Raw genomic sequence first — 26317 nt, 5'->3', positions numbered from 1 at the left:
TTAAACTATTCTGTATGATATTATAATGTTAGACATGTGTCACTGTACATTTGTCCAAACCTATAGAATATACACCACCAGCCAGGCACAATGGCTCACACCTGTAATCCCAGCACTTTGGGAGGCCGAGGTGAGCGGATCATGAGATCAAGAGATCGAGACCATCCTGGCCAACATGGTGAAACCCTGTCTCTACTAAAAATACAAAAATTAGCTGGGTGTGGTGGCGCGCACCTGTGGTCCCAACTACTCGGGAGGCTGAGGCAGGATAATCGCTTGAATTTGGGAGGCAGAGGTTGCAGTGAGCTGAGATCGCACCATTGCACTCCAGCCTGGCGACAGAGCAAGACTCCATCTCAAAAAAAAAAAAAAAAAAGGAATATACAACACCAAGAGTGAACCCTGAAATGTAAACCATGGATTCTGGGTGATAATGATGTCAATGTAGGTTTATGGATTGTACCTTGTAAAAATGGACTACTCCGTCTGGGGATGTTGATAGTAGGGGCAGCAGGTTGTGGGGGTGGAGGTCAAACGGTGTATAGTAATTTTCTTTTTCTTTTTTAAGAGATGGAGTCTCATTCTGTCACCCAGACTGGAGTGCAGTAGTATGATCTTGGCTCACTGCAACCTCTGCCTCCCAGGCTCAAGTGATTCTCTTGCTTCAGTCTCCCAAGTAGCTGGGATGACAGGTGTGCGCCACCACACCCGGCTAATTTTTGTATGTTTAGTATAGATGGGGTTTTGCTATGTTGGCCAGGCTGGTCTCAAACTCATGACCTCAGGTGATCCACCTGCCTCGGCCTCCCAAAGTGCTGGGATTACAGGTTTGAACCACCATGCTGGCCAGATGTATAGGAACTTTCTATTAGATTCTGCTATGAACCGAAAACTCCTCTAAAAGAAATAGTCAATTATAAACGAACAAATGGTGAGCCCGACTTGGCTGCTTAAGTCATAGTTTACTTCTCCCTAAGTAATCCAACCCCTTCATTTACAGATGAGGAAACGGCAGCCCAGGGAGGGAAGATGCCTTGGTCAAGATCATGGAATCAGAACCTCAGCCAGGCTAACCCCCAGATCTTTTTATTTCAGTGCCTATGAAAAAAAACCACAATAGGCAAACAGGCCAGACCACCAGTGACAAGTCTTGCTTTTCAGGTTTCAACCCAGGAAGACAGTAGTTCTACAATCTTTTCTCAAGAAATGAAACCTTATAATGAAGCTTAACACCCCGTCCCATCATTGACATGTTGCTCCAGGATGCTGGGTGAGTACCAAGCTTACTCATCCTATCTGAGACTTCTGCTCAGAAATCCTACTCAACTCAAGATAGGATGTTTTAGAGATGTGTCAGGCAATCAAGTTCCTGACCAGGCTAAAGCCCTAAAATAGGCTTAAGAATTATCAAAGCTGGGCCGGGCGCGGTGGCTCAAGCCTGTAATCCCAGCACTTTGGGAGGCCGAGACGGGCGGATCACGAGGTCAGGAGATCGAGACCATCCTGGCTAACATGGTGAAACCCCGTCTCTACTAAAAAAAAATACAAAAAGCTAGCCGGGCGAGGTGGCGGGCGTCTGTAGTCCCAGCTACTCGGGAGGCTGAGGCAGGAGAATGGCGTAAACCGGAAGGCGGAGCGTGCAGTGAGCTGAGATCCGGCCACTGCACTCCAGCCCGGGCGACAGAGCGAGACTCCGTCTCAAAAAAAAAAAAAAAAAAAGAATTATCAAAGCTAAACTGAGATGATCTGAATCTCATCTTGAGGTGAAGACCAGAAGTCAAAAGAGGGTTTTGCCAGCCTGCAGAAGGAGAAGGTTTTGGAAACGAGGATATTACTATAGAAACTGTCAAGAGAGGGAATCAGCTCATGCCTTAGTCCCAGCACTTTTGGAGGCCAAGTGGGAGGATTGTTTGAGCCGAAGAGTTCATGACCAGCCTAGGCAACACAGAGACACCTTGTCTCTACAAAACCAACCAAAAAAACTAGCCGGGCATGATGGTGTGCACCTGCAGTCCCAGCTACTTCGGAAGCTCAGGTGGAAAGACTGCTTGAGCTCAGGAGTTTGAGGTTGTAGTGAGCTAGGATCACACCACTGCACTCTAGTCTGGGCAACAGAGTAAGATCCTATCTCTCTCTCTCTCTTTTTTTTTTTTTTTGAGAGAGAGTCTTGTTCTGTCACCCAGGCTGAAATGCAATGGAGTGATCTCGGCTCACTGCAACCTCCACCCTCCTGGGTTCAAGCGATTCTCTTATCTCAGCCTCCTGAGTAGCTGGGACTACAGGTGCCCGCCACCACGCCCAGCTAATGTTTGCATTTTTAGTAGAGACGGGGTTTCACCACGTTGGTCAGGCTGGTCTCGAACTCCTGACCTCGTGATCCACCGACCTTGTGATCCATCCGCCTTGGCCTCCCAAAGTGCTGGGATTACAGGCATGAGCCACTGCGCATGGCCGACCCTGTCTCTTAAAAAAAAACAACCTGTCAAGAGAGCCTCCAAAACTAAAATAATGATGCAAAGGTGACAATACCTGAGGCATTTTCCACAAGCAGTAACTCTAACCAAGAAGTAAGTGCAGCAAACAGGCTGAGACTGTGCACATGCCTCTGTGACATATGGCGTGTCCACTCACTTGGTGGGGACTAAGCACACGCCTAGGTGACAGGCAGTTTGTCTGTTCCTGGGCTGGTAGTATTTTCTTTGTTTTTCTTTATTTGCTTGATGACCAGAGACGAGTAGCATTTTCAACAGAATAAATGGCAGAACTACTGTTTTTCTGACACCTGGACAATTAATTGCTTAGTGTCAGAAGGTTTGCTGACTGCAAATGTTCCAAATTCAATTTTCCCCAATTCTGCCAAACTATATTCATTCATGTTTTATCAGACATTCAACAAATATTTATTGCAAGTAACTATGCATTAGGTACCATTCTAGGTGCTGGGAGAGCCAGTGAATGACACCAAATTCATCACACGGCTTAAGTTTTTGTGGAGGTAGAAAAACACAGGCTGGGAGGGGTGGCTTATGCCTGTAATCCCAGAATTTTGGGAGGCCAAGACAGGTGGATCATTTGAGGTTAGGAGTTCGAGACCAGCCTGGCCAACATAGTGAAATCCCGTCTCTACTAAAAATACAAAAACTAGCTCGGTGTAGTGGCGGGCGCCTGTAGTCCCAGCTATCGGGAGGCTGAGGCTGGAGAACTGCTTGAACCCCAGAGACGGAGGTTGCAGTGAATCCGGGAGATGGAGGTTGCAGTGAGCCAAGATCATGCCACTGTACTCCAGCCTGGGTGACAGAGTGAGACTCTGTCTCAAAACACACTAATTGTACAAACACACACAAAGGTAGTGGCAAGAGCAAAGGAGATGAAGTAGGAAAAGGGGCCCCGAGTGTGTGGTGTGGGGTCAGGGAAGGGCTCACTCACATATGATTTTTGCATAAGAGACTTGAAGCAAGTGAGGGAGGGAGACCTGAGGGCATCTTGGGGGAACAATGCCCCAGGCAGAAGGAAAGCACTGGAAGCAGAGATGTGTGTGGCATGTTCCCAGACACCAGACACAGATGGAAGCCAGCGTGGTGCAGCAGAGTGCACAGGAGGTGGACAAGGGACGAGACAGAGAATGAGGGGACCACAGCCTGGGGGCCTGTGGGCTGCTGAAAACTCTGGCTTTGGTTTCGAGTGAGCTGGGGCCATAAGAGGATCCTGCCCAGTGGGGGACCACCACCTCACTTCCATTTGAAGAGGTCTCTCTGGCTCCTGTGTGCAAAGCAGTTTATAAGGAGCAGGGGCAGAATCCAGGAGGCCAGTGCAGAGGTGACAGCAGCAATGCAGACAGGAGATGAAGGTGGCTTGAACCAGGATCATAGAGGAGACAGTAAGGAATGGTTAATCCTGAATCAATATCGAAGGTAACTAAAAGGAAAACTGAATTTGCTGATGGGCTGGATGTAGAGCAGGAAAGAAAGAGCATGATAAGGCAACTGAGTTTTTCTACCTAAGTGACTAGAATGAGAAGGCAAGACTAAGGTGTTGCGGGGAAACAGCAAGGTTGGCTGATTCTGAACACTGTACATCCAGTCCTCTAAGTGACCATGTCAAGTAGGTAGCTGGAGGGATGAGTCTCAAATTGGAGACATGGTCTGAGATGGAGACAGAACTCTGGGAGTGACCAGATCTTGGGGTAATAAAGGCCACTGGATTGATGAGACGCTTTGGGGGTATGGAGATGAGGCCTGTATGCTATAATATTAAAAATATTAGGTTGCTGAAGAGAAACCAGCAAAGGAAACTGATTTTAAAACGAACGAGGAGAGCCAAAGGAGCAGTGTCTCGAGAGCCAAGCAAGGTAAGGGTTTAAAGGAGGAGTCAGAGATCATTTGACAAATGCTGTCACAGGGCAAGGAGGACCAGGACTAAGGAATGGCACAGGCTAAACAACATGGGCTCCCTGCATCAGGAAGGCTGTCCAGCGGAGGGAATGGACAGAAACCCGATTTGAGTTTTGCTTTGCCAGCAGGAGAGAGTGTGTGCTTGTCACAGATTGACGGGGATGCTTTAGCAGAGAGGGGATGACTGCCAAAGTGCTACGCTGAGTACCGCGAGGGCTGGGGTCTCGTGTGCAGGTAGAGATGCTGCGTTAGGGGGAGGGCAGAGGAGTGGGGACAGACACAGCTACTGCGCGAGGGCAGAGGGCAGGTGGGAGTTTTCTTTTGACCGCTTCAGTTTTCACAGTGACACAAGATGCTGATGATGAGGGTGGGGAGCAGGGCTCAAAGCTGTGTAATGAGGTTTGGTGGCTCAAAGCTATGATTACATAAAGTGAGATGTGAGTGGGAGATGGAGAAAATGAAAGCAAGATCAATGGGTTATAGGTCCTTGTGGGACAACAGTGAAAGAACTGTTGAAGCCAGGACTGGAGAGAGTACACTGGGAAGACCAGCAGGGACAGCACAGAGGGGACAAAAGGGCACACCCAGAGAGCTGTGGTTCTGTAGCAAGGGCCTGGGACCTGAGTGTCCCTCATCACTGAGGGCAGGAGCCACTCCTGGAACTGGGCTATTGTGCAAATCATCCGAAGTCCTGACAGGCTTTGACTTTTGTCTCCTTGGGCTGAAATGCAGTATGCTTGGCGCTCAGGCTTCAGGGCTAGGCAGTCCTAAGAATAAACTCCAGCTCTAGCACTTAGTGGCTGCAGAGCCTTGGGCAAATTACTTCACCTCTCTGAGCCTCACAGTTTCCTAAACTCTAAAGCATAAATTGTAGTACCCATCAGGAGACTGAGGTAAAGACTAATGAGACGATTTTCTGCTCTGTACAGGGCCTGACACATAAATTTTCTACAAATCACAGCATTAATGTTATTACCACCGCACCAGAGCAGGCAAGACTGAAGCAACCACCACTGGCACCAATGAAAGCACAAGAGGAGCCCAGGGGCCAGAGCACAGCGGAGGACAGTGCTTCCCTCTAACATCTCAGCTCCAGCTCTGACCATTCATTCTACCTCAAAGCTCTGAAAGCATGCCCTTATCATGCATCAACCTGATACCTGCTTAAGGAAGTTACTGATGGGCTTCAAAGCCTCTCAGGCTTTGCTCTAATCTTGGCTCCTGACTGGAATCCTTCAATTCCCCCTAGGACAGTGGTTCTCAACTGGGGGTAATTTTACAGCCCCCAGGGGACATTTGGCAATGTCAGGGGACATTTTGTCACACTGGGTGGGACTGGGAGTGCTACTGAATAGAGGGCAGGGATGCTGCTCAACATCCTCCAGTGCACAGAACACTTCCCCACAAGAAAGAATGATCTGGGCCAAAATGTCAGTAGTGCTGAAGTTGAGAAACCCTGCTTGTGGCTTTTGTATGATCTACCGGAGAAGATTCACATTAGAATAATTCCTTTTGTTGAACACTCAAGAAAAGGAAGAGGCCGGGTGCGGTGGCTCAAGCCTGTAATCCCAGCACTTTGGGAGGCCGAGACGGGTGGATCACGAGGTCAAGAGATCGAGACCATCCTGGCTAACACTGTGAAACCCCCGTCTCTACTAAAAAATACAAAAAAAAAACTAGCCGGGCGAGGTGGCGGGCGCCTGTAGTCCCAGCTACTCAGGAGGCTGAGGCAGGAGAATGGCGTGAACCCGGGAGGCGGAGCTTGCAGTGAGCTGAGATCCGGCCACTGCACTCCAGCCTGGGCGACAAAGCGAGACTCCGTCTCAAAAAAAAAAAAAAAAAAAAAAAGAAAAGGAAGAAAATGCTGGGCATAATGGCTCCCACCTGCAATCCTAGCACTTTGGGAGGCTGAGGCAGGAAGATTTCTTGCACCCAGGAGTTTGAGAACAGCCTGGGCAACACAGGGAGACCCTGTCTCTATTTTAAAAATAGAGAAGAGAAGAGAAGGGAAGGGAAAGGGAGGGGAGGGGAGGAGATAAGAGAAAGAAGGAAAAAGAAAAAAAAAGAGAAAGAACGAGCAAATGAGTTACTTTCCACCTTAAAAGACCAAAATTTAACAGATTTATTTTGCAAAACATTTTTGCTAAAATGTGTTATACACTTGCTGCCATTAGCTGCCCCCAGTTTTCTGCCTCTAATCTGGGGTGTTACCAAGAGATCTGTAAACAGACTTGCAAGAAATCAGTGGAGTAAATATGCTCTATGTGCTGGTTCTAGGGCCTCTCACCACAAGGAGGTATCACTTGGATTTGTGGCATTTATTTGAATATTTATTTCAAATTTATTCGAAAGGAAGAAACCTTTTTGCTTTCTTCAGCTCTCACATAAATTGTCGCCATGCATAATCCAATATTTACTTAATGTAATGCATTGTGTCTTTTTCTTATAAAGTAACCTCGAGGCAAGTGGGAAGGTGACTTTTCAACTCTCTTCGGTACGTATCTGAAAGCACCTAGCTTTCAGGCTTAGTTCCTTGTTCTGCAGAGATGAAAATTCTTAATTTTTATCTATGAGGAAAAAGTAGACTTTAAAACTTGGCTACTAAAAATAAACTTGATTTCGTGAGAAAAATGGTGTAAAGCTGTTTCTTGAGAAGCTTCTCGTATGCAATCTAGTGCTAGAAGTGAATGATTAACACTGTATTTATCAAGTTCTTGTGTTTGTTATATTTGTAACAGGTTTTCCCCACTCCACCTTTGTTGCTGGACTATTGGCTTCTGCTTCCCACTGGTTACTTGCCCTTTTCTTTGCTATTTCTTCTTCTTTTTTTTTTTTTTGAGATGGAGTCTCACTCTGCCACCCAGGCTAGAGTGCAGTGGCGCCATCTCGGCTTACCACAACCTCTGCCTCTCAGATTCAAGCAATTCTCCTGCCTCAGCCTCCTGAGTAGCTGGGATTGCAGGTATTCACCACCACACCCAGGTAATTTTTGTATTTTTAGTAGAGATGGGGTTTCATCATGTTGGCCAGGCTGGTCTCAAACGCCTGACCCTCAAGTGATCCTCCTACCTCAGCCTCCCAAAGTGCTGGGATTACAGGCATGAACCACATGCCTGGCCTTATTTGCTATTTCTAATAGGTCCTCCTACGACATAAAATCACAAGGTCGCTGCTTGCTATTCAAAGGCCTTTAGGTCTCAAGCCCTGGTGGTGCTCTAGGTGGTTTAGGTTGCCGGAAGTGAGCACACCCCAGGGTAACAGGGAGTATATGGCTTCTTTAATCCCAAAAAAAGTCAAGGAAGTAGAGTTTGAAATGCAAGGAAGGGAGAAGAGCAAGTCATGACTGCCTGACGGAAAGGAGAGGCTGCTCTTTTCATGGTTCTGCCCTATTCTCCTCACCCCTTCACTTCTCACACACAGCACTAGAAAACGCTGGAGTGAGCCACACCCAGATCCAAGTGAATCTGAGGATATGAAAGCTTTTTTTTTTGAGATGGAGTCTCGCTCAGTAGCCCAGGCTGGAGTGCAGTGGCGCAATCTCCACTCACTGCAAGCTCTGCCTCCCGGGTTCACGCCACTCTCCTGCCTCAGCCTCCCAAGTAGCTGGGACTACAGGCACCCACCACTATGCCCAGCAAATTTTTTTGTATTTTTAGTAGAGACGGGGTTTCACCATGTTAGCCAGGATGGTCTTGATCTCCTGAGCTTGTGATCCTCCCATCTTGGCCTCCCAAAGTGCTGGGGTTACAGGCGTGAGCCACTGCACCCAGACAACTTTTTTTTTTTTTTTTTGAGGCGGAGTCTCGCTCTGTCGCCCAGACTGGAGTGCAGTGGCCGGATCTCAGCTCACTGCAAGCTCCGCCTCCCGGGTTTACGCCATTCTCCATTCTCCTGCCTCAGCCTCCCGAGTAGCTGGGACTACAGGCGCCCGCCACCTCGCCCGGCTAGTTTTTGTATTTTTAGTAGAGACGGGGTTTCACTGTGTTAGCCAGGATGGTCTCGATCTCCTGACCTCGTGATCCGCCCGTCTCGGCCTCCCAAAGTGCTGGGATTACAGGCTTGAGCCACCGCGCCCGGCCTTTTTTTTTTTTTTTTTTTTTGACAGAGTCTCGCTCTGTTGCCCAGCCTGGAGTGCAATAGCGTGATCTCAGCTCACTGCAACCTCCACCTCCCAGGTTCAAGCAATTCTCCTGCCTCGGCCTCCAGAGTAGCTGGGATTACAGGCATCCGCCACCATACCTGGCCAATTTTGGTAGAGATGGGATTTCATCATGTTGCCCAGGCTGGTATCGAATTCTTGACCTCAGGTGATCCACCCACCTCAGGCTCTCAAAGTGCTGAGACTACAGGCATGAGCCACAGCGCTTGGCCTAAATTTTTTTTTTTTTTTTTTTTTTGAGACACAGTCTCACTCTGTCACCCAGGCTGGAGTGTAAGTGGCACAATCTTGGCTCACTGCAAGCTGCGCCTCTCGGGTTCATGCCATTCTCCTGCCTCAGCCTCCCAAGTACCTGGGATTACAGGCGCACAATGCCACACCTCGCTAATTTTTTGTATTTTGAGTAGAAATGGGGTTTCACCGTGTTAGCCAGGATGGTCTCGATCTCCTGACCTCATGATCCGCCCGCCTCAGCCTCCCAAAGTGCTGGGATTACAGGCGTGGGCCACCGTGCCGGCCTGGATCTAGAAACTTTGATGACCATTAACATCTCTGTTTTACCAGCTAGAAAAGATTTCCAATTAACTGGGCGTTTACAGGCAAACAAAGCAGAACATGGAAATTCGCTGGAGATTGGTCTATGTTCTATTTGCTTTCTTCCTTTCAGAGGGTTTTCAGGATCCTCCACCTTGCCCTTAAGATAAATCTCATGGTCTTTGCCCAGAGCAGGTATTTTCTAAAGAAGTTCACATTTCAACCCATTAGTCAGGTCCCCTAGGGCAGAGTTCCTCATTTCCTATCAGAGGTCATCGCCTTTCAATAAGCAGGTGTTCACCCCCATCTTAGAGCTGCAGGAATGGTGGAAAGGAGGGAAGTGTTTCAGTTTATATACTTCAATATGGTAAGCACATTTGGGGAGGAAAGGAAGAGGAGAGAGAGAGAGACTTGCTCTTCATGAGTGTCTGGAATGGATGAACTTTTAGGTTCCTTCCTCTTCTGAGATCATAGGATGCTATGGTTGTAGGGAAGGCCTCTGGCAGGAACTAGCTGGTACAGTGAGCACTATCTCACATCTCCTATATCCTACAGCACTCTTGGGAAAATTGGCCACATATTTCTTCTCTCCTATCCGAGCAGGTCTGGCACTATGTTCTGATTTGAGAGGTGCTAAATACTGTCTGTTGGTTGGGACAATCATAAAACCACTCAGCAAGTGGAAGTCAACAAGGGAGCCAACAGTGCAGACAGACACGGTGGCCGTTGTGACAGCCTCAGCGACTCTAATCCTGGTTCATGTGGCATCGTTCCCTTGGCTGGCCACTACTTTCCCGCAGCCATCCACTGGCACACCCCCAGACCTCGTCTGGCTTGAACATGTACCTAAAAGTGCTGCTGCCTGGCTCCGTCCTCCAAAACTTCGGCTAAAGGAGCTGTGCCTACTTGCATAGGAGGCTGGCCGGCTGGGTAGCCAGGGCAGGAGAAAGGCAGGAATCTCAGAATGCACGAGCTCTTCTGCCACAAAGGCCACCTCAAACCACTTGCGCTGGAAGCTGGCGAAGTCATCCACTCCTGCTGTGTGCCAGGTGGTGGCGGGCTGCTGCATGGCCACTGGGAAAAGTGGAGGGGAGAGAAGGAGTACTCAACACAAATGCTTATTTTCTTTATGATGCATGCTACAACTTGATAAATCTTAAAAACACGCTAAGTAAAAGAAGTCAGACACAAAAGGCCACATACTGTATAGTTCCATTTATGTGAAACACAGCAAATAGGCAAATCTTTGAGAAAGAAAGTAGATTACTGGTTGCCGGGGGTGGGAGAAGGAGTTGGAAAGTGACTGCTTAAGGGGATGGGGTTTCATCTCAGGGTGATGAAAATGGTCAGAAACTAGATGGACGTGAGAGTTGCACAACACTGTGGATGTACTAAACGCCCTGAACTGTTCATTTTTAAATGGTTAATTTTATATCATGTGAACTTCAATGTAAAAAATATATATAGATTTTTTTTTTCTTTTTATTGAGACTGAGTCTTGTTCTGACGCCCAGGCTGGAGTGCAATGGTGCGATCTCAGCTCACTGCAACCTCCGCCTTCCAGGTTCAAGCGATTCTCCTACCTCAGCCTCCTGAGTAGCAACATGCGCCATCACGCCCGGCTAATTTTTGTATTTTTAGTAGATGGGATTTTTACCATGTTGGCCAGGCTGGTCTCAAACTTTTGACTTCAGGTGATCCACCTGCCTTGGCCTCCCAAAGTGCTGGGATTACAAGTGTGTGTCACTGTACCCGGCACTAAAAAATATTTTATTCTCAGTTTATTTCTTTTTTTCTCTTAGACATAGGGTCTGCACTGCTCTGCCAAGTCTTCAGTGCAGTGGTACAATCCCGGCTCACTACAGCCTCAAACTCCTGGGCTCAAGCAATCCTCCCATTTCAGCTTCCTGAGTAGCTGTGAAGACCAGCATGTACAACCACGCCCAGCCAATTTTCTTTTTTTTTTTTTTTTCCTGTAGAGATGGGGTTTCACTATGTTGCTTACCCAGGCTGATCTTAAACTCCTGGCCTCAAGAGATACTCATACCTCAGCCTTCCAAGGCTTTGGGATTATAGGCATGAGCCACCACCATTCTTGACCTTATGATCAGTTTCATACCTCAAATTTCAGTATATATAACAGTAACCTGGTATGTTTTCAACTTGAAGGTAAGATAGGTATCTACTGGTCAAACGTATAATTTAAAGGGAAAAGTGTCAATGGATATACTTGTAGCTACAAGGAAAAAAATCCCACACACGTCCACTTCTGCCATATTCTTGAACAAGAGAGCACAGGGAGTGGCACTAGCTGCTTCATCTCATGTAAGATTGTTTTTTTTTTCTGAGATGGAGTTGCGCTCTGTCACGAGGCTGGAGTGCAGTGGCATGATCTTGGCTCACTGCAACCTCCACTTTCTGGGTTCAAGCGAGTCTCCTGCCTCAGCCTCCCAAGAAGCTAGGACTATAGGGGTGCACTACCATGCTCAGCTAATTTTTTGTATTTTTTAGTAGAGATGGGGTTTCACCATGTTGGCCAGGATGGTCTTGATCGCTTGACCTGGTGATCCACCCGCCTTGGCCTCCCAAAGTGCTGAGATGACAGGCGTGAGCCACCGCACCCAGCCATATTTGATTCTTTAAACCCAGAGGCAGAGAAGCCATTTGTCTGCAGGATAGGAGTCACTTCTAGAACAGGCAAGGTCCCCTTTTGCTATAGGTGTACTGGAGATGCAAGTCTGGTTTTCTGTAGTTGCTGTTTTTTTTGTTTGTTTGTTTTTGAGACAGAGTCTTGCTCTGTCGCCAGACTGGGGTGCAGTGGCACGATCTCAGCTCACTGCAACCTCCACCTCCTGGGTTCAAGAGATTCTCCTGCCTCAGCCTCCCTAGTAGCTGGGATTACAGGTGGCCACCACCTCGCCCAGCTATTTTTTGTATTTTTAGTAGAGATGGGGTTTCACTGTGTTGGCCAGGCTAGTCTCCAACTCCTGACCTCGTGATCCGCCGGCCTTGGCCTCCCAAAGTGTTGGGATTACAAGCGTGAGCCACTGCGCCTGGCCTGTTTTTTTATTTTTTTTCTTTTTTTTTGAGACGGAGTCTCACTCTACAGCCCAGGCTAGAGTGCAGTGGCATGATCTCGGCTCACTGCAACCTCTGCGTCCCGGGTTCAAGTGATTCTCCTGTCTCAGCCTCCCAAGTACTTTAGTAGAGGCGGGGTTTCATCGTGTTGCCCAGGCTAGTCTTGAACTCCTGAGCTCAGGCAATCCACCTGCTTCGGCCTCCCAAAGTGCTAGGATTATAGGCGTGAGCCACCATGCCCGGCTTGCTGTTGTTTTTGAGACGGAGTTTCACTCTGTCAACCAGGCTGCAGTGCAGTGGCACAATCTCGGCTCACTACAACCTCTGCCTCCTGGATTCAAGCAATTCTCCTGCCTCAGCCTCCCAAGTAGCTGAGATTACATGCATGCACCACCACGCCCGGCTAATTTTGTATTTTTTAGTAGAGACAGGGTTTCATAATGTTGGTCAGGCTGGTCTTGAGCTCTTGACATCAAGTGATCCGCCAGCCTCGGCCTCCCAAAGTGCTGGGATTACAGGCATGAGCCACCACACCCAGTGAGATGCTGGTCTGAATTCGGGGTGCCTCCAGTTATGTGAACCAGTTCTGACCATGCTAAAAGAGTTTTCCCTCTGGGGAATTACTTTTTCTCATTATTTAAAAAAAACAAACAAAAGGAAAAAAAAAAACCCACAGATACTTAAAATATTACTTGGAAAACTTGCTAGGGCTTGATAGTCTTCCTGGGTGTAGAAATGGAGTCTGAACTGGAGATCCAGCAAGTGAAAAGTGCTATGAATCACAGACTGAAGTCCATGATATTATAACCAGAACCACCTGGGCTGGGTGGGCAAGAGGGTGGGGTGCTCTAATTAAAAACAGCTACCAAAAACTGATGTGTGGGAATTTTCTCACACCAGGTCCCTCGGCCTCTTTTAGCTTTATCTTTGACCCACACTGTTCTCACCAAGAACACACTGTAGCTTAAGAAATGCTTGTCACTCTGGCTATGCTTATATTAAGTACAAAGGTTCAAGGAATTCGACAGATCTGTCAACTTATAATACAAAGTCACACATGCAGCTCAGGAAGCACCATCATGTGAAAGAGCAAGTCACCAGGAAAAACACTTGCCCCTGTGGGCAACCGCATTCGCCTCGGCTCTGACCTCGGTCGGGCTCTTTCTCCGTTACTATCTTGTAGAAATAGAAGCCGTAGATGAAGGTCCGCCAGGCTTCGCCAGATGCGTGTGTGATGAGCTGCTCTTCCAGCATTTTCTAGGAGAGACATTGAAACTCTGAAATTCCTGCAGAGGGGCATCTTGAAGGGGCAGCCCTCAGTCATGCTCTGGAGACAAGGGAGTGACAGGAGCACTGAGGAGACCCTACCCTCCACCCCCAGATTAGACATGTCATACTTGATATATATTATATTTTAAAATGTAAACTCATATCATCAACAAATATTTCAAACATGCAGAAGGGCATAAAGAAATTCAGATGGGCCGGGCGCGGTGGCTCAAGCCTGTAATTCCAGCACTTTGGGAGGCCGAGACGGGTGGATCACGAGGTCAGGAGATTGAGACCATCCTGGCTAACATGGTGAAACCCCATCTCTACTAAAAAAAATACAAAAAACTAGCCGGGCGAGGTGGCGGGAGCCTGTAGTCCCAGCTACTCGGGAGGCTGAGGCAGAAGAATGGCTTAAACCCGGGAGGTGGAGCTTGCAGTGAGCTGAGATCCGGCCACTGCACTCCAGCCCGGGCGACAGAGTGAGACTTTGTCTCAAAAAAAAAAAAAAAAGAAATTCAGATGGCCAGGAGCAGTGGCTCACGCCTGTAACCCCAGTACCTTGGGAGGCTGAGGTGGGGTGGATCACTTGAGGCCAGGAGTTCGAGATCAGTCTGGCCAACACGGTGAAAACCCATCTCTACCAAAAATACAAAAATTAGCTGGTGTAGTGGTGCATGCCTGTAATCCCAGCTACTCGGGAGGCTGAAGCAGGAGAATCACTTGAACCTAGGAGGCGGAGGTTGCAATGAGCTGAGATTAGCACTGTTGCACTCTAGCCTAGGTGACAAAGCGAGACTCTGTCTCAAAAAAATAAAAATGAAATCCACATATACCACTATTCTGCTTTCACAAATCTGACATTTCTCTATACTGATTTCAGATATTTTTATTAAAAAAAAGAAATCTCCATAGAATCTCCCACTCCCGTTAATCTTCCTTTCCCCAGAAATAAATGGTTAGTGTAATATTATTCTTAAATAATTTTATTATATAAAAATGTATGATAGAGAATATAAGGTATTCTTTTGGGATTTTAAATTTTTAAATAAAGGGCATATTATAATATCATTTTGTAAGTTGGTTTTACAGTCCGCATCATGCTTCTGACATTTATCCATGTTGATACATGCACCTTCAGCTCATTCATTTTAACTTCTGTAGTAGCATTCCATTATTTGAATAAGGAAATCATATTCTCAGGGAGATGAGAGTATATACGGCAAAGGCTATGTGAAACAGCACATCAAGACCCTCAAAGAGAGAACTGAGAATCACATGCTTATTCAAATCAGTTACTGATTTTAACATTTCCATGACGACAACCCAGCTGGTGAGGAAACATTACTGACTTCCAGTTGTGGCCCCTGTATAGACAGGATGGCATGAACTGGCTCAATCAACTGGCCCTTCCCCATTTCCTTGTTGTTCCAGTTGTGCCATATTCCAGAGTTCCACTTCTGAGCAGTGCAATTAAATCCAGCAAGCATGGTGCTAAGTGCCTACCAGGTGTCAAACAACATGCCTGGCACTGGTGATACAGAATGGAAAATAAGAGGTAATCCTGCCCTCAAGGAGCTGGCTGAGGCAGGAGACAAATGAGAGACAGATAGATCTTCATGCTGTTGTGCTAAGAGCTCTGACAGAGTAAGTAAAAGGTGACAGAAGGCCTGTGGGGCAGAGCCTTGAATCCAGCATTAAGTCTTGAATAAGCATGCATTGACCAGGGGAAATAGGGATCTTGAGGTCAGAGGGAGGGCATTCCCCCAAAAATCATAGAGATTTCTCTGAGATTTGTAAGTGCACAGATTCTGTCCAAAACATTTCAGTTCAGACAATAAATTCTGCACGGTTTTTAAGTCAAGATACAGTGTATTTCAAAGCAAGACTTGTTCTTTCATCAGTTCCAGAAAGGCCTCCCACTTATTAAAAATGAATCTTCACCCCAACCTGTAGATCTCATTACTGGAAAGGGTGATGGCTTCTAAGGCAGGCCCTGATTTTTCGGGACCTAAGCAAACAGCTCTGTGGGCTCCTCTTGCTGTCTCACCTGCATGATGTCGATGGCCATTGCCTGTGTCTGGATCCCCTCCACGTGGTTCACCAGCCAGTGCACCACCTCCGCGCTGATGAAGCAGTACGGTGAGAGGCCCTTCTGTTCAGAGAGCAGCTGGACTCCTGTCCTGGGTTCCATTGTGGTGAGCAGGGAGCAGGGGATGTGTATGCCCCGTGGCAATAAGTGGAAGGAAAGATGAAAAAGAAGGGACTCCCACTAGAGCATTTAATACCATCAAGCAGTGTCCCTATGCTATTCCTAGACTCAGAGAAATACCCATGAGAGGACAAAATAAGTTGTTACAAGGGGGCCGGGCACGGTGGCTCACGCCTGTAATCCCAGCACTTTGGGAGGCTGAGGCAGGTGGATCACCTGAGGTCAGGAGTTTGAGACCAGCCTGGCCAACATAGCGAAACCCCATCTCTACTAAAAACACAAAAATTAGCTGGGCATGGTGGTGCGTGCCTGTAATCCCAACTAGTTGGGAGGCTGAAGCGACAGAATCACTTGAACCTGGGAGGTGGAGGTTGCAGTAAGCCAAGATCATGCCACTGTCTTCCAGCCTGGGCAACAGAGTGAGACTCTGTCTCAAAAAAAAAATAATCAAAGAAGTTGTTACAGGGGGAAAAGGAGAAGGGGGAGGGGAAAAGATGGGAACTGACATTCAGAGAATACCTATACTTGTCAGGCATTATACTAGGTACCTCACATAATTATTTCATGGAATCTTTACATGAACCCTGTGGCTTAACTCCTTTTCTGAAATATCTCTTTTTAAAAAACCCCATCTTGAGGTGGAGGTTGGGTGAGCCAAGATGGCGCCACTGCACTCCAGCCTGGGTGACAGAGTGAGAGTCCACCTCAAAAAAAAAAAAAAAATCCTATCTTACAAACAAGGAAACAGAGGCTCAGAGAGGTCAAGCGACTTGCCCAAGGTCTCAAAACTGGTGAGAAGTACAAGCGATGTATGAATCCACCAAACCACACCGCCTGAGCATGGCTATGGCACAGGCCTTTGGGAACCTTCCAACCCTACACTGTGATGAGCCACTTACGAGGGGTGCTTCATGGCTTCCAGGATCTCTGTCAGGGTGGAGGATGAGGTCAAGGAGCTTGCCACCAGCTGCTGAGAGCTGTAACACAAGGTGTCAGGTCAGCAAAGCAAGATGGCACGTATGCAGTCAAGAGCACGAATATTAGGAACAGTCTCCCCTTCTTATGCAGCCAGAAACCAGGACAATGTTGACATTAAAGGCATTTTAGTAAATTCCAAACAGCTATAACAGGGGGATATCTCATGGGGGGTTTCCTATTTTAAAATGTACACATTTAGGGCCAGGTTTGGTGGCTCACATCTGTAATCTCAGCACTTTGGGAAGATGAGGCAGGTGGATCACTTGAGGTCAGGAGTTCAAGATCAGCCTGGCCAACACAGCGAAGTCCCATCTCTACTAAAAATACAAAAATTAGCCAGGCATGGTGACGTGCGCCTGTAGTCCCAGCTACTTGGGAGGCTGAGACAAGAGAATCGCTTGAAACTAGGAGGTGGAGGGTGCAGTGAGCTGAGGTCGTGCCACTCGCTGCACTCCAGCCTGGGTGACAGAGCGAGACTCTTGTCTCAAATAAATAAATAAAATAAAAAAATAAAACGTCCACATTTAGAATTCAAAGTACTTTTGTGTCCAAACTTGCCCTTAGTAAGCATCTCTCCTTTTAATAATATTCCTCAGGCCCAAGGCCCAACCACTTCCAAGAAACCTCCTGGATTGCTCTGGGTTTACCCCAAGAGCGTTTCACAGGTAGCTTCATTGAATCCTGACCAGAGAGGACTAGGTAACACTGTAAGAGCATGGGGAACGGAATCCCAGTATCATCACTAACCTGCTATGCAGCTTCTCTTGGCCTCAGTACCCCCATGTGAAAAATGGGGTTAATGCTGCTCCTGTCTTTGAGGGCTGATGTGAGGCGAATGTTTATACGATGCTGAGCACATGTACAGGGCTGACACACATGAAGCCCAAAGCGGTAAACAATACTAAAATAATTGACACCAACCCTTTGAAACTGACTAAAGGAACTGCTGAAGGTCAAAGAGTACCAGGAAGTACCAGGATGTGGATTTGAATCCAGGTCAGTCTCTCTCCAAAGCCCTTTCCACCACCTGCTGTCCACATTCTTGCTCAAAGGTGTGATGGTCCCTTAAAACATGCTTAATATTCAGCAGCTGAGTGGCCACCCACCATATCAAACTGGGCCGGTTGCGGGGCTTATCCAGAAGCTCCTCAAGTTTTTTGAACTTCTCCCTTTCCTCAGTCCCAGACTACTCTTCCTGACTATTCAGAGGGTCCAGAAATCACTGGAAGCATTTCAGAATTTCAGGGTTACAAAAAGCTTTCAAAGACCCTTGAACTTCCTTCTAACGCCTGAGTCTCTGCTGAGACCACAAGTCTGGGCAAGAGGCTGCCCTATCTGTGTGAACATCTTCAATGGCAGAGAACTCGGCTCCTCTAAGTGCAGGCCATTTGCATGCAGCAGGACCCACTGCTAGTAAGTTCTTCATCATGAAATAGTATCTCCTCTCTGTATTTTTCAGTCATTGGTCCTGATTCTACCCGCCATGTCATTTTTGGTCTTTTCACCTCCAGCCTAAACACCCCTGATTCCTCACTTCTTCTGAAAGCAAAAGAAAACCTACTGCTCTACCCTTGTAAGCAATGAGGAAGCCGATAAATGCATTCAATTTCTATGCAATGGGCAGCCTCTCCAATCTCCTCCACGTCTAGAGCAAAAAGCCAGGTAGGCTTGATGGGGATATGGGCATGAGTGAAGGTAGGGAGCAGCGAAGTCCAGATCTGCTCCTGCTTCTGAAGTGACCTTCACCTCTACTGGCCAGAATGAACAGGCTGCAGTAGATGAGACAAAGATTAAGCCAGCACAGAAATTATGACATAAGGGAAACAGAGTGACTCCTGACAGAGGTCAGTCAAGTAAGCAGCCCCAGAGAACTTTCTGCTCTCAGGGACAGGGGTACAAAAGTTAAGTATCTTTAGATCATTTTGCCAAGGACTGCTTAGTCAGTAAGAACAGACTGAGGCAAGGCTGAGGCGGGAAGATCACGAGGTCAGGAGATCGAGACCATCCTGGCTAACATGGTGAAACCCCATCTCTACTAAAAATACAAGAAATTAGCTGCGTGTGGTAGCCGGTGCCTGTAGTCCCAGCGACTTGGGAGGCTTAGGCAGAAGAATGGCGTGAACCTGGGAGGCGGAGCTTGCAGTGAGTGGAGATCGCGCCACTGCACTCCAGCCAGGGTGACAGAGCAAGACTCCATTTCAAAAAAAAAAAAAAAAGAATAGACTGGGACATAATTATTATAAAGCAAACACAGCTGGAAAGAAAATAAAAAGGTTTCTCAGAATTGACAACAGCATTAAAAGCTGGTGCACTTGCTCGAGCAAATGAAGTACAGAAGCTTCCTTTTCCTTCGGATACTAAGGAATAGAAGAACAGTCATGTTTGGCCACAATTAGTGATTCATCCACTGTTTGTTCTTTTCCTTACTGACTGCATGCTATGACATGCAAGACATCGTGCCACAGGCACCACAGTGAACAAGACAGATTAGGCAGGGGCCCCTTCCAGAAGCCCTGTACTCCTGCGTGACGCTTGACATTTTCCTATGTCTCTGTGGGAACCTCTTAGCTATCCTGTGAGGACGGCAGGAAACAGATCATTACTCCCACCATACAGATGTGGGTAAGGACTAACTTGCCCAGGGTCCCATGTGACTTGTGGCAGAGTCAGAACTCAGCCCAGAGCTTTGGACTTCCAGCCTCTGCAGCCTTTGAGATCAGAATGTTCCTACTCCCCAGGAACACGAGTTTGGCCACTCTGAATCTCACCTGCTGTCACCGGAGTTTGTGGAGGAGTAGCCCTGTTCTCCTGTGTTCTGGGAGTTCCCAAAGGTCTGGCTGTTGCCTCTGTCCACGGATTGGCCTGTGCTTATGCCCAAATTGGTGCTGTCCAACATAGGAGTGACTGTTTGGTCCACAGATACCTGCAGGAGATTTTAAAACGAATACTTGAATCCCAAAATAACCGACAGGAAAACACAGTAAATAAGTTGTACTGGCTTATTCACTCAATAAGCATTCACAAAAAATAAAAATTAATGCAATCCTTTCTATTCCTCTCATTCCCATTTTCCCTTGGTCCCTTAGTGGCAGAGCTAAAGGAGTCTAGAGACTCTACCCAGTCTTGTGTGCACTGCCTTCTATCAGAGCAGCTGGGAACTCCAACCCTCCAAACCAGGGCAGACGAGAGGCCACTCTTCACAGTAAATCCCCAGGACCAAAGAAATCGCTTCAATACCTGCCTCAAACAAGATTTACACTAAAGAAAAATCTCCATAGAAAGAGTAGAGAAGTCAGAATCACTCCTTATGAGGACAGCAGGACTGAAAGAGACCACATTTAGAGAGAAATAGGTGAACATCACAATGCACATCCTCTGTCCACTGTGACCCACCCTTTCCCACCACCCCAAACCTCCTTTCCTCTATCTTTCAGTTGCTCAGCTTCAACTCTCAGAGCCATCTCTTCTCCAGCTTTTCATCTAAAGACAGGCCTAGTCCTGTGGCCTGCCCTCTGCAGATTCACATGCATCTCTAAATCATGCCTGTACTTCCTCTGGCCAGGGAGGGCTGTAACACTCTTTTAACTGGCCCCTGATTTCAGCCTCTCCCTCAAAAACCCTACCTGTGAGCCAGCTCTATTTGCATCATCTGTTAAGAACAGTTCCAATCCCATCCTTCTGTTACTCTGAAAACTTTCAAGTCTCCCCATGAACCCCCACACTGCAAACCGACTCACAGGACATCAAGGGTCCTGCGCCACATTGGCTTGACGTGAGATCTCACCACACTGCCTACCATTCACCCACGTGTATGTTTCCAGCCAAATGAAACCCTGTGTGTATAAATCCTGTCTATGTGCCCCATATCACCCTGGGGTGCTCTTCTCCACAACTAGTGGCTAAAAGGCCATCAGTCTTTTTTTTTTTTTTTTTTTTTTAAAGACATAATCTTGCTCTGTCACCCAGGCTGGAGTGCAGTGGCACAATCTCTGCTCACTGCAACCTCTGCTTCCTGGGTTCAAGTGATTCTCCTGCCTCGGCCTCCCAAGTAGCTGGGATTACAGGTGGGAGCCAACACATCTGGCTAATCCCATCAATCTTTAGGGCCATTTTAAACGCTGCTCCCTTAGCAAACTGTTCTCTGATTCACTCCACCCCAGGCTCCAAGCAGATCCATCTCCCTCTCTACTCTGGACCTCTATGAGTTTCTGGTAGCTGCTGAGTTGTGCCTCACGTAATGGTGTTGTATCTTTTTTTTTCCAGAGACAGGGTTGCCTTCTGTCACTCAGGCTGGAGTGCAGTGGTGCCATCACATCTCACTGTAACCTCAAACTCTTGGGCTCAAGCAATCCTCCTGCCTCAGCCTTCCAAGTAACTGGGACTACAGGCATGCACCATCACACGTGACTATTTTTTTTGTGTAGAGAATGTCTAGCTATGTTGCCTTGGCTGATCTCAAACTTCTGGGTTCAACTGATCCTTCCGCCTCAGCCTCCCAAAGTGCTGGCATTACACATGTGAACCACTGTGACCAGCCTGTAATGTTGTTGTATCTCCTTTAAGGGTCCTGGAGGCAGGATTATGACCTGTTCACCTGGAAGCCCAGCAGCATGCATCAAAGGTTATACTCATAGCAAGTATATGAAGAGAATGACTAAGCCTTTCAGAGCAATTCTGGAAAAGTGTAAGGCTCTTAGAACCTCCTAACTTGAGGTTTTTTGGTACTTCCAGAAGGCATCTTTCTATCAGATATTTTGTTAGCAAAAATTGTTTTCTAAAACAAGTCTTCTCAGCTGGGTGTGGTGGCTCACGCCTGTAATCTCGGCACTTTGGGAGGCCAAGGCGAGTAGATCACTTGAGTCCAGGAGTTTGAGACCAGTCTAGGCAACATGGTGAAACCCCATTTCTACAAAAAATACACAAATTAGCCAGGCATGATGGCACACGCCTGTTGTCCCAGCTACTTGGGAGAATGAGGTGGGAAGACTGCTTGAGCCCAGGAGGTAAAGGTTGCCGTGAGCTGGGATCCTGCCACTGCACTCCAGCCTGGGCGACAGAGAGAGACCCTGTCTGAAAAAAATAAAATAAAATGAAATAAAGAAAATAAAACAAGGCTTCTCAGTCTCAGCACTATTGCCCTCTGGGGTGAGATAAGTGTTTGTTGTAGGGGGCTGTCCTGTGCATTGTTGGATGTTCAGAAGCATCCCTGGCTTCTACCCACTGGATACTAGTAATACCTCCTCACCTATCAGCCCCAACCTCCACTTATGACAAATAAAAACGTCTCTAGATACCATCAAACGTCCCTTGGAGGGTAAAGTTCCTCCTGGTTCTGATAGAACCATTTTGCTGTTCTACAGCAGGCTCAATGATTTGTTAAAAAAAAAAAAAAAAACCACACAGGTTTTGCTGGCACCATAAACACACAGAGAAATGCAGCAAGAGACAGCTTGCAATTACCAATTACCACCTGCCTTTAACCAGTAAGGTTTACCATGCCATAAATTTAAATGAGAATAAGCTACATAAAGGGGACTAGACCCAGCTCTTATGCATGTAAGAGTGGCTCTTAGGCATTGCCTTCTGGGCCCCTGTAGTGGGGTTCTCTCATGTACTATACAAGAATTGCTCTACCAGCCTAACCTGAAGGCCATTACCAGAAATGCACATTAGTCCTGCAGTCCTATTTTGGTGGGAGCGGGGGTGGGGGGTGGTTAAGGCGTTGTCCTCTAGATCAGGAATTGGGAAACATTTTTTGCAAGAGATCAGAGAGTAAATATTTCAGGCTTTGTGGGCCACATGGTCTCTGTCACAACTACTCAAATTTGACTAAGAAAGTGAGAAAGCAGCTATAGGCAATATGTAAATGAATGGGCATGGCTCTATTCCAATAAAACTTTATTTACAAAAGCAAATGGTGGACCAGATCTGCCCCATAGTTTCCTGACCTCTGCTCTATCTATGTATCACACAATGTCTATCTTTTAAGGGGCCGTACAGAAAAGGCATTTTGTTTAGCTCTTAATACCAGGAAAAGTTATGCTTCTCCCAAGGAATCTGGTTGTCTTTATTTTATAATCACTCTGAGTCTTGGAACAGAGGTTTCCCACTTTTCAGTGGCTACCAGGAGGTTCAGAGCTGAATTTGGCACAAAATTCTATCTACTTTACAAGGCCTTATATTACATCCTGTCTAATTTCTCTTCTTTACCTGAATTTCCCCCATCTAGTCATGTTTTTATTTTAGGGGCTGCATTTACTTCCATAATCCACATGAAGCAACCTTTTGGAATAAGATCAGTGGTGAATAAAGATAAATGGCAGGTGGGATGGACGGAATGGCAGATGTCTCACGTAGATGCCTGGTAAAGAGCCAAGCAGAGGGAGATGTCTTTCATCTTAAGAATCTTATGAACACTGTCCAAAAAAAGGACTCCATTTAACATATGTAGATACTCCTTCCTCTGCTTTAGAGTAGGCTAGACTTAGTGACGTGCCTCCAAAAAATGGAGTATAAAAAAGGAAAAAATAGTAACTTCATAGTGGATATGGCTAACAAATATGACATTAACCAAGTGATGAACGAATGATGAAGGTTATCATCGCCAGTGATGTTGTGTGGATCTCAGGTACCTCATGATGGGAAGGGCACTTCCCCTCTGGGGTATCTTTTTGAGTAGCTGTAACTCTAGTTTAACCATGAAAAAAAACTGTGGACAAACCCAGATTTGGGGACATTCTATAGGACACCTGGCCAGGACTCCTCAAGGCAGTGAGGGTCATTTCAAAGAATAAGGAAAGGGCTGGGCGCGGTGGCTCACACCTGTAATACCAACACTTTGGGAGGCCGAGGTGGGCGGATCACAAGGTCAGGAGATCGAGACCATCCTGGCCAACATGATGAAACCCTGTCTCTACTAAAAACACAAAAATTAGCTAGGCGTGGCGGTGTGTGCCTGTAATCCCAGCTACTTGCGAGGCTGAGGCAGGAGAATCGCTTGAACTCAGGAGGCGGAGGTTGCAGTGAGCAGAGATTGCGCCATTGTACTCCAGCCTGGTGACAGAGCGAGAGCGAGACTCTGTCTCAAAAAAAAAAAAAAAAAAAAAAATGAAAAAAAAAGGAAAAAAGGAAAGCCTGAGAAACAGTCACAGATTAGAAGAGACTGGGAAGCCAGGCAATGTGGTACCCAAGATTGGCTCCTAGAACAGAAAGAAGACATTAATTGAAAAAATGGCAAAATCTAAGTCTGGTGTTTGATGAAAAAAAAACCCAAACCTCTCAGCAGCAGCAGCACCAATCCCCAGTTTCCCCCCACGTATTGGCACTCCCAAGCTACAGGAGAAAGTGAGGGAGGGAGCCCTGTTAGAGATGCCTCTGAGATGAGCACCACCCACCACAGGCGCCCCCCACGGGTCTTCTACCTTGCACCTTGTGGGCTTGTCACAGCCCCACTTTCTCATGCTGGAGGGTCATCAGCTACAAGGAAACAGCTGGATCTGCCAGCCCAGCTCTCCACTGTGCCTGGAGGCTGCTAAGGATGACACTCTGCTTTGTCTTACCCGGAGACAAACGGGCTAAGTGGGCTCCTGCTTTCCAGTCACTCAGTTCCTGCCAGGCAGACAGAGGCATTGCAAGGGATCCATGACAGAATCCCCTATGCCTTACAGAGAGGGAAAGCTTGGGAATAACTTGCAGACCCACAGCTCAGATGTTCTCCAAGGTCAAGATCAGGGAAGGAGAATATTATCCCAAATTAAAACCTTCTCTCTGCCCTCATGAAGCTTGCCATCTAGGGGTGAGCAGAAGACAGGCATTAATATTCATAAAGGATTTTATTCATCCCTGTTATTTCCCATAGCACTTGGCACAGCCCTACACCCAGCAGGTGCTTGGAATTTGCTATCTCAATTGATCTGAATTTTGTCACAGAGGCAGCCTCCTTCCTCTATGTGTCCATCAAATATATATATATTTTTTTTTTTTTTCTGTTTTCTTTTTTTTTTGGAGACAGGTCTTGCTCTGTCTCCCAGGCTGGAGTGCAGTGGCGCAATCATGGTCACTGCTGCCTCCACCTCCTGGACTCAAGCACTCCTCCCTCCTCAGTCTCTCAAATAACTGAGACTGCAGGCATGCACCAGGACACTCAGCTAATTTTTTTTTTAAATTTTTTGTAAAGACAAGGTCTCACTGTGTTGCCCAGGCTGATTTCAAACTCCTGGACTAATAGGGATCTTCCTGCCTCCACCTCTCAAAGTGCTAGGATTACATGTGTGGGCTGCTGTGCCTGGTGTTACTTATATTTTTATATCTTACATCATTCCAAAAAAGGTGAGGCTACTAATAAATAGACACACAATAAGATTTAAAAAAAAAAAAAATACGGCTGGGTGTGGTGGTTCATGCCTGTAATCCCAGCACTTTAGGAGGCTGAGGCAGGTGGATCACTTGAGGTCAGAAGTTCGAGACCAGCGTGGCCAACACAGCAAAACCCAATGTCTACCAAAAATACACAATTAGCCCAGGCGCAATGGCTCACTTCTGTAATCCCAGCACTTTCAGCACTTTGGGAGGCCAAGGCGGGCGGATCACTTGAGGTCAGGAGTTGGAGACCAGCCTGGCCAGCATGGTGAAACCCTATCTCTACTAAAAATACAAAAAATTAGCCGGGTATGGTGGCACATGCCTGTAGTCCCAGCTACCTGGGAGGCTGAGGCAGGAGAATCATTTGAACCCAGGAGGCGGAGGTTACAGTGGGCTGAGATCGCGCCACTGCATTTGAGCCTGGGCAACAGAGCAAGACTACATCTCAAAAAAAAGTGAGATCCCAGCAATCTGGCCTCCCGAAGTGCTGGGATTATAGGCGCGAGTCACCACGTGCAGCTGAGAAATGGATATTATTTCTAATCCTCAGAACAACCCTACAAAGAAATTATTTTTTATTTCCTTTAACAAATGAAGAAACACACAAAGTAAATTTTTTTTTTTTTTTTTAAATAAAGAAACAGGTTCAGAAGATTAATTCACAGGACTAACATAGCTCCCTGACATAGCATAGAGGCCAAGATTTGAAAGCAGCCATCTGGGCCAGGCATGAGTGTAACTCCAGCACTTTGGGAGGCTAAGGCAGGTGGATCACCTGAGGTTAGGAGTTTGAGAGCAGCCTAACATGGTGAAAACCCATTTTTACTAAAAATACAAAAAATTAGCCAGGCATGGTGGTGCATGCCTATAATCCCAACTACTCGGGAGGCTGGGGGAGGAGAATCACTTGAATCCAGGAGGCTGGGGTTGTAGTGAGACGAGATTGTGCCATTGCACCCAGCCTAGGCAACAAGAGTGAAATTCCGTCTAAAAAAAAAAAAGAAAAAAGAAAGCAGCCATCTGACTCCACTGGCCTCCCTCCTCCATACTATGCTGCACATCAGAAAATACACAAAGCGAGTTTTATGTTCTGTGTATTTTACCACAATAAAAAATAAACATAAAGAAAAAGTACAATTTAATTTTGTGTATGTACAGAGAGCTCTCACTATCTCTGATAGATTTTTTTTTGGTTTTTTCAGACAGGGTCTCACTCTGTTGCCCAGGCTGGAGTGCAGTGGCATGATCTCGGCTCACCGCAACCTCTGCTTCCCGGGTTCCAGCAATTCTCCTCCCTCACCCTCCTGAGTAATTGGGACTACAGGTGAATGCCAC

The 26317-nt window shown here is 46.9% G+C and overlaps 1 protein-coding gene across 13 annotated transcripts in view; it reads right to left on the bottom strand.

Moving 5' to 3' along the window:
- Positions 1 to 26317, bottom strand: part of DEPDC5 (DEP domain containing 5, GATOR1 subcomplex subunit) — a 155889-nt gene that overhangs the window by 15207 nt on the left and 114365 nt on the right. For 10 of the 13 annotated variants that reach the window (XM_033233340.1, XM_033233339.1, XM_033233347.1 and 7 more), the window contains 5 exons: positions 19390 to 19544; positions 16543 to 16620; positions 15482 to 15614; positions 13311 to 13419; positions 9931 to 10158 (listed from right to left, as the gene is read on the bottom strand). In XM_033233340.1, coding sequence (XP_033089231.1) covers positions 9931 to 10158; positions 13311 to 13419; positions 15482 to 15614; positions 16543 to 16620; positions 19390 to 19544 — 703 coding nt within the window. Of the gene's footprint in view, positions 1 to 9930; positions 10159 to 13310; positions 13490 to 15481; positions 15615 to 16542; positions 16621 to 19389; positions 19545 to 26317 lie in introns of all 13 variants that reach the window. The other 3 variants (XM_033233349.1, XM_033233350.1, XR_004442408.1) reach the window with 2 other exon arrangements.

The sequence above is a fragment of the Trachypithecus francoisi genome, unplaced genomic scaffold (assembly GCF_009764315.1).
Source record: "Trachypithecus francoisi isolate TF-2019V2 unplaced genomic scaffold, Tfra_2.0 Lachesis_group14, whole genome shotgun sequence".
NCBI lineage: Eukaryota > Metazoa > Chordata > Mammalia > Primates > Cercopithecidae > Trachypithecus > Trachypithecus francoisi.
Note: the sequence above shows the minus strand (reverse complement) of the source record. Positions and strands in the feature narration are given on the sequence as shown.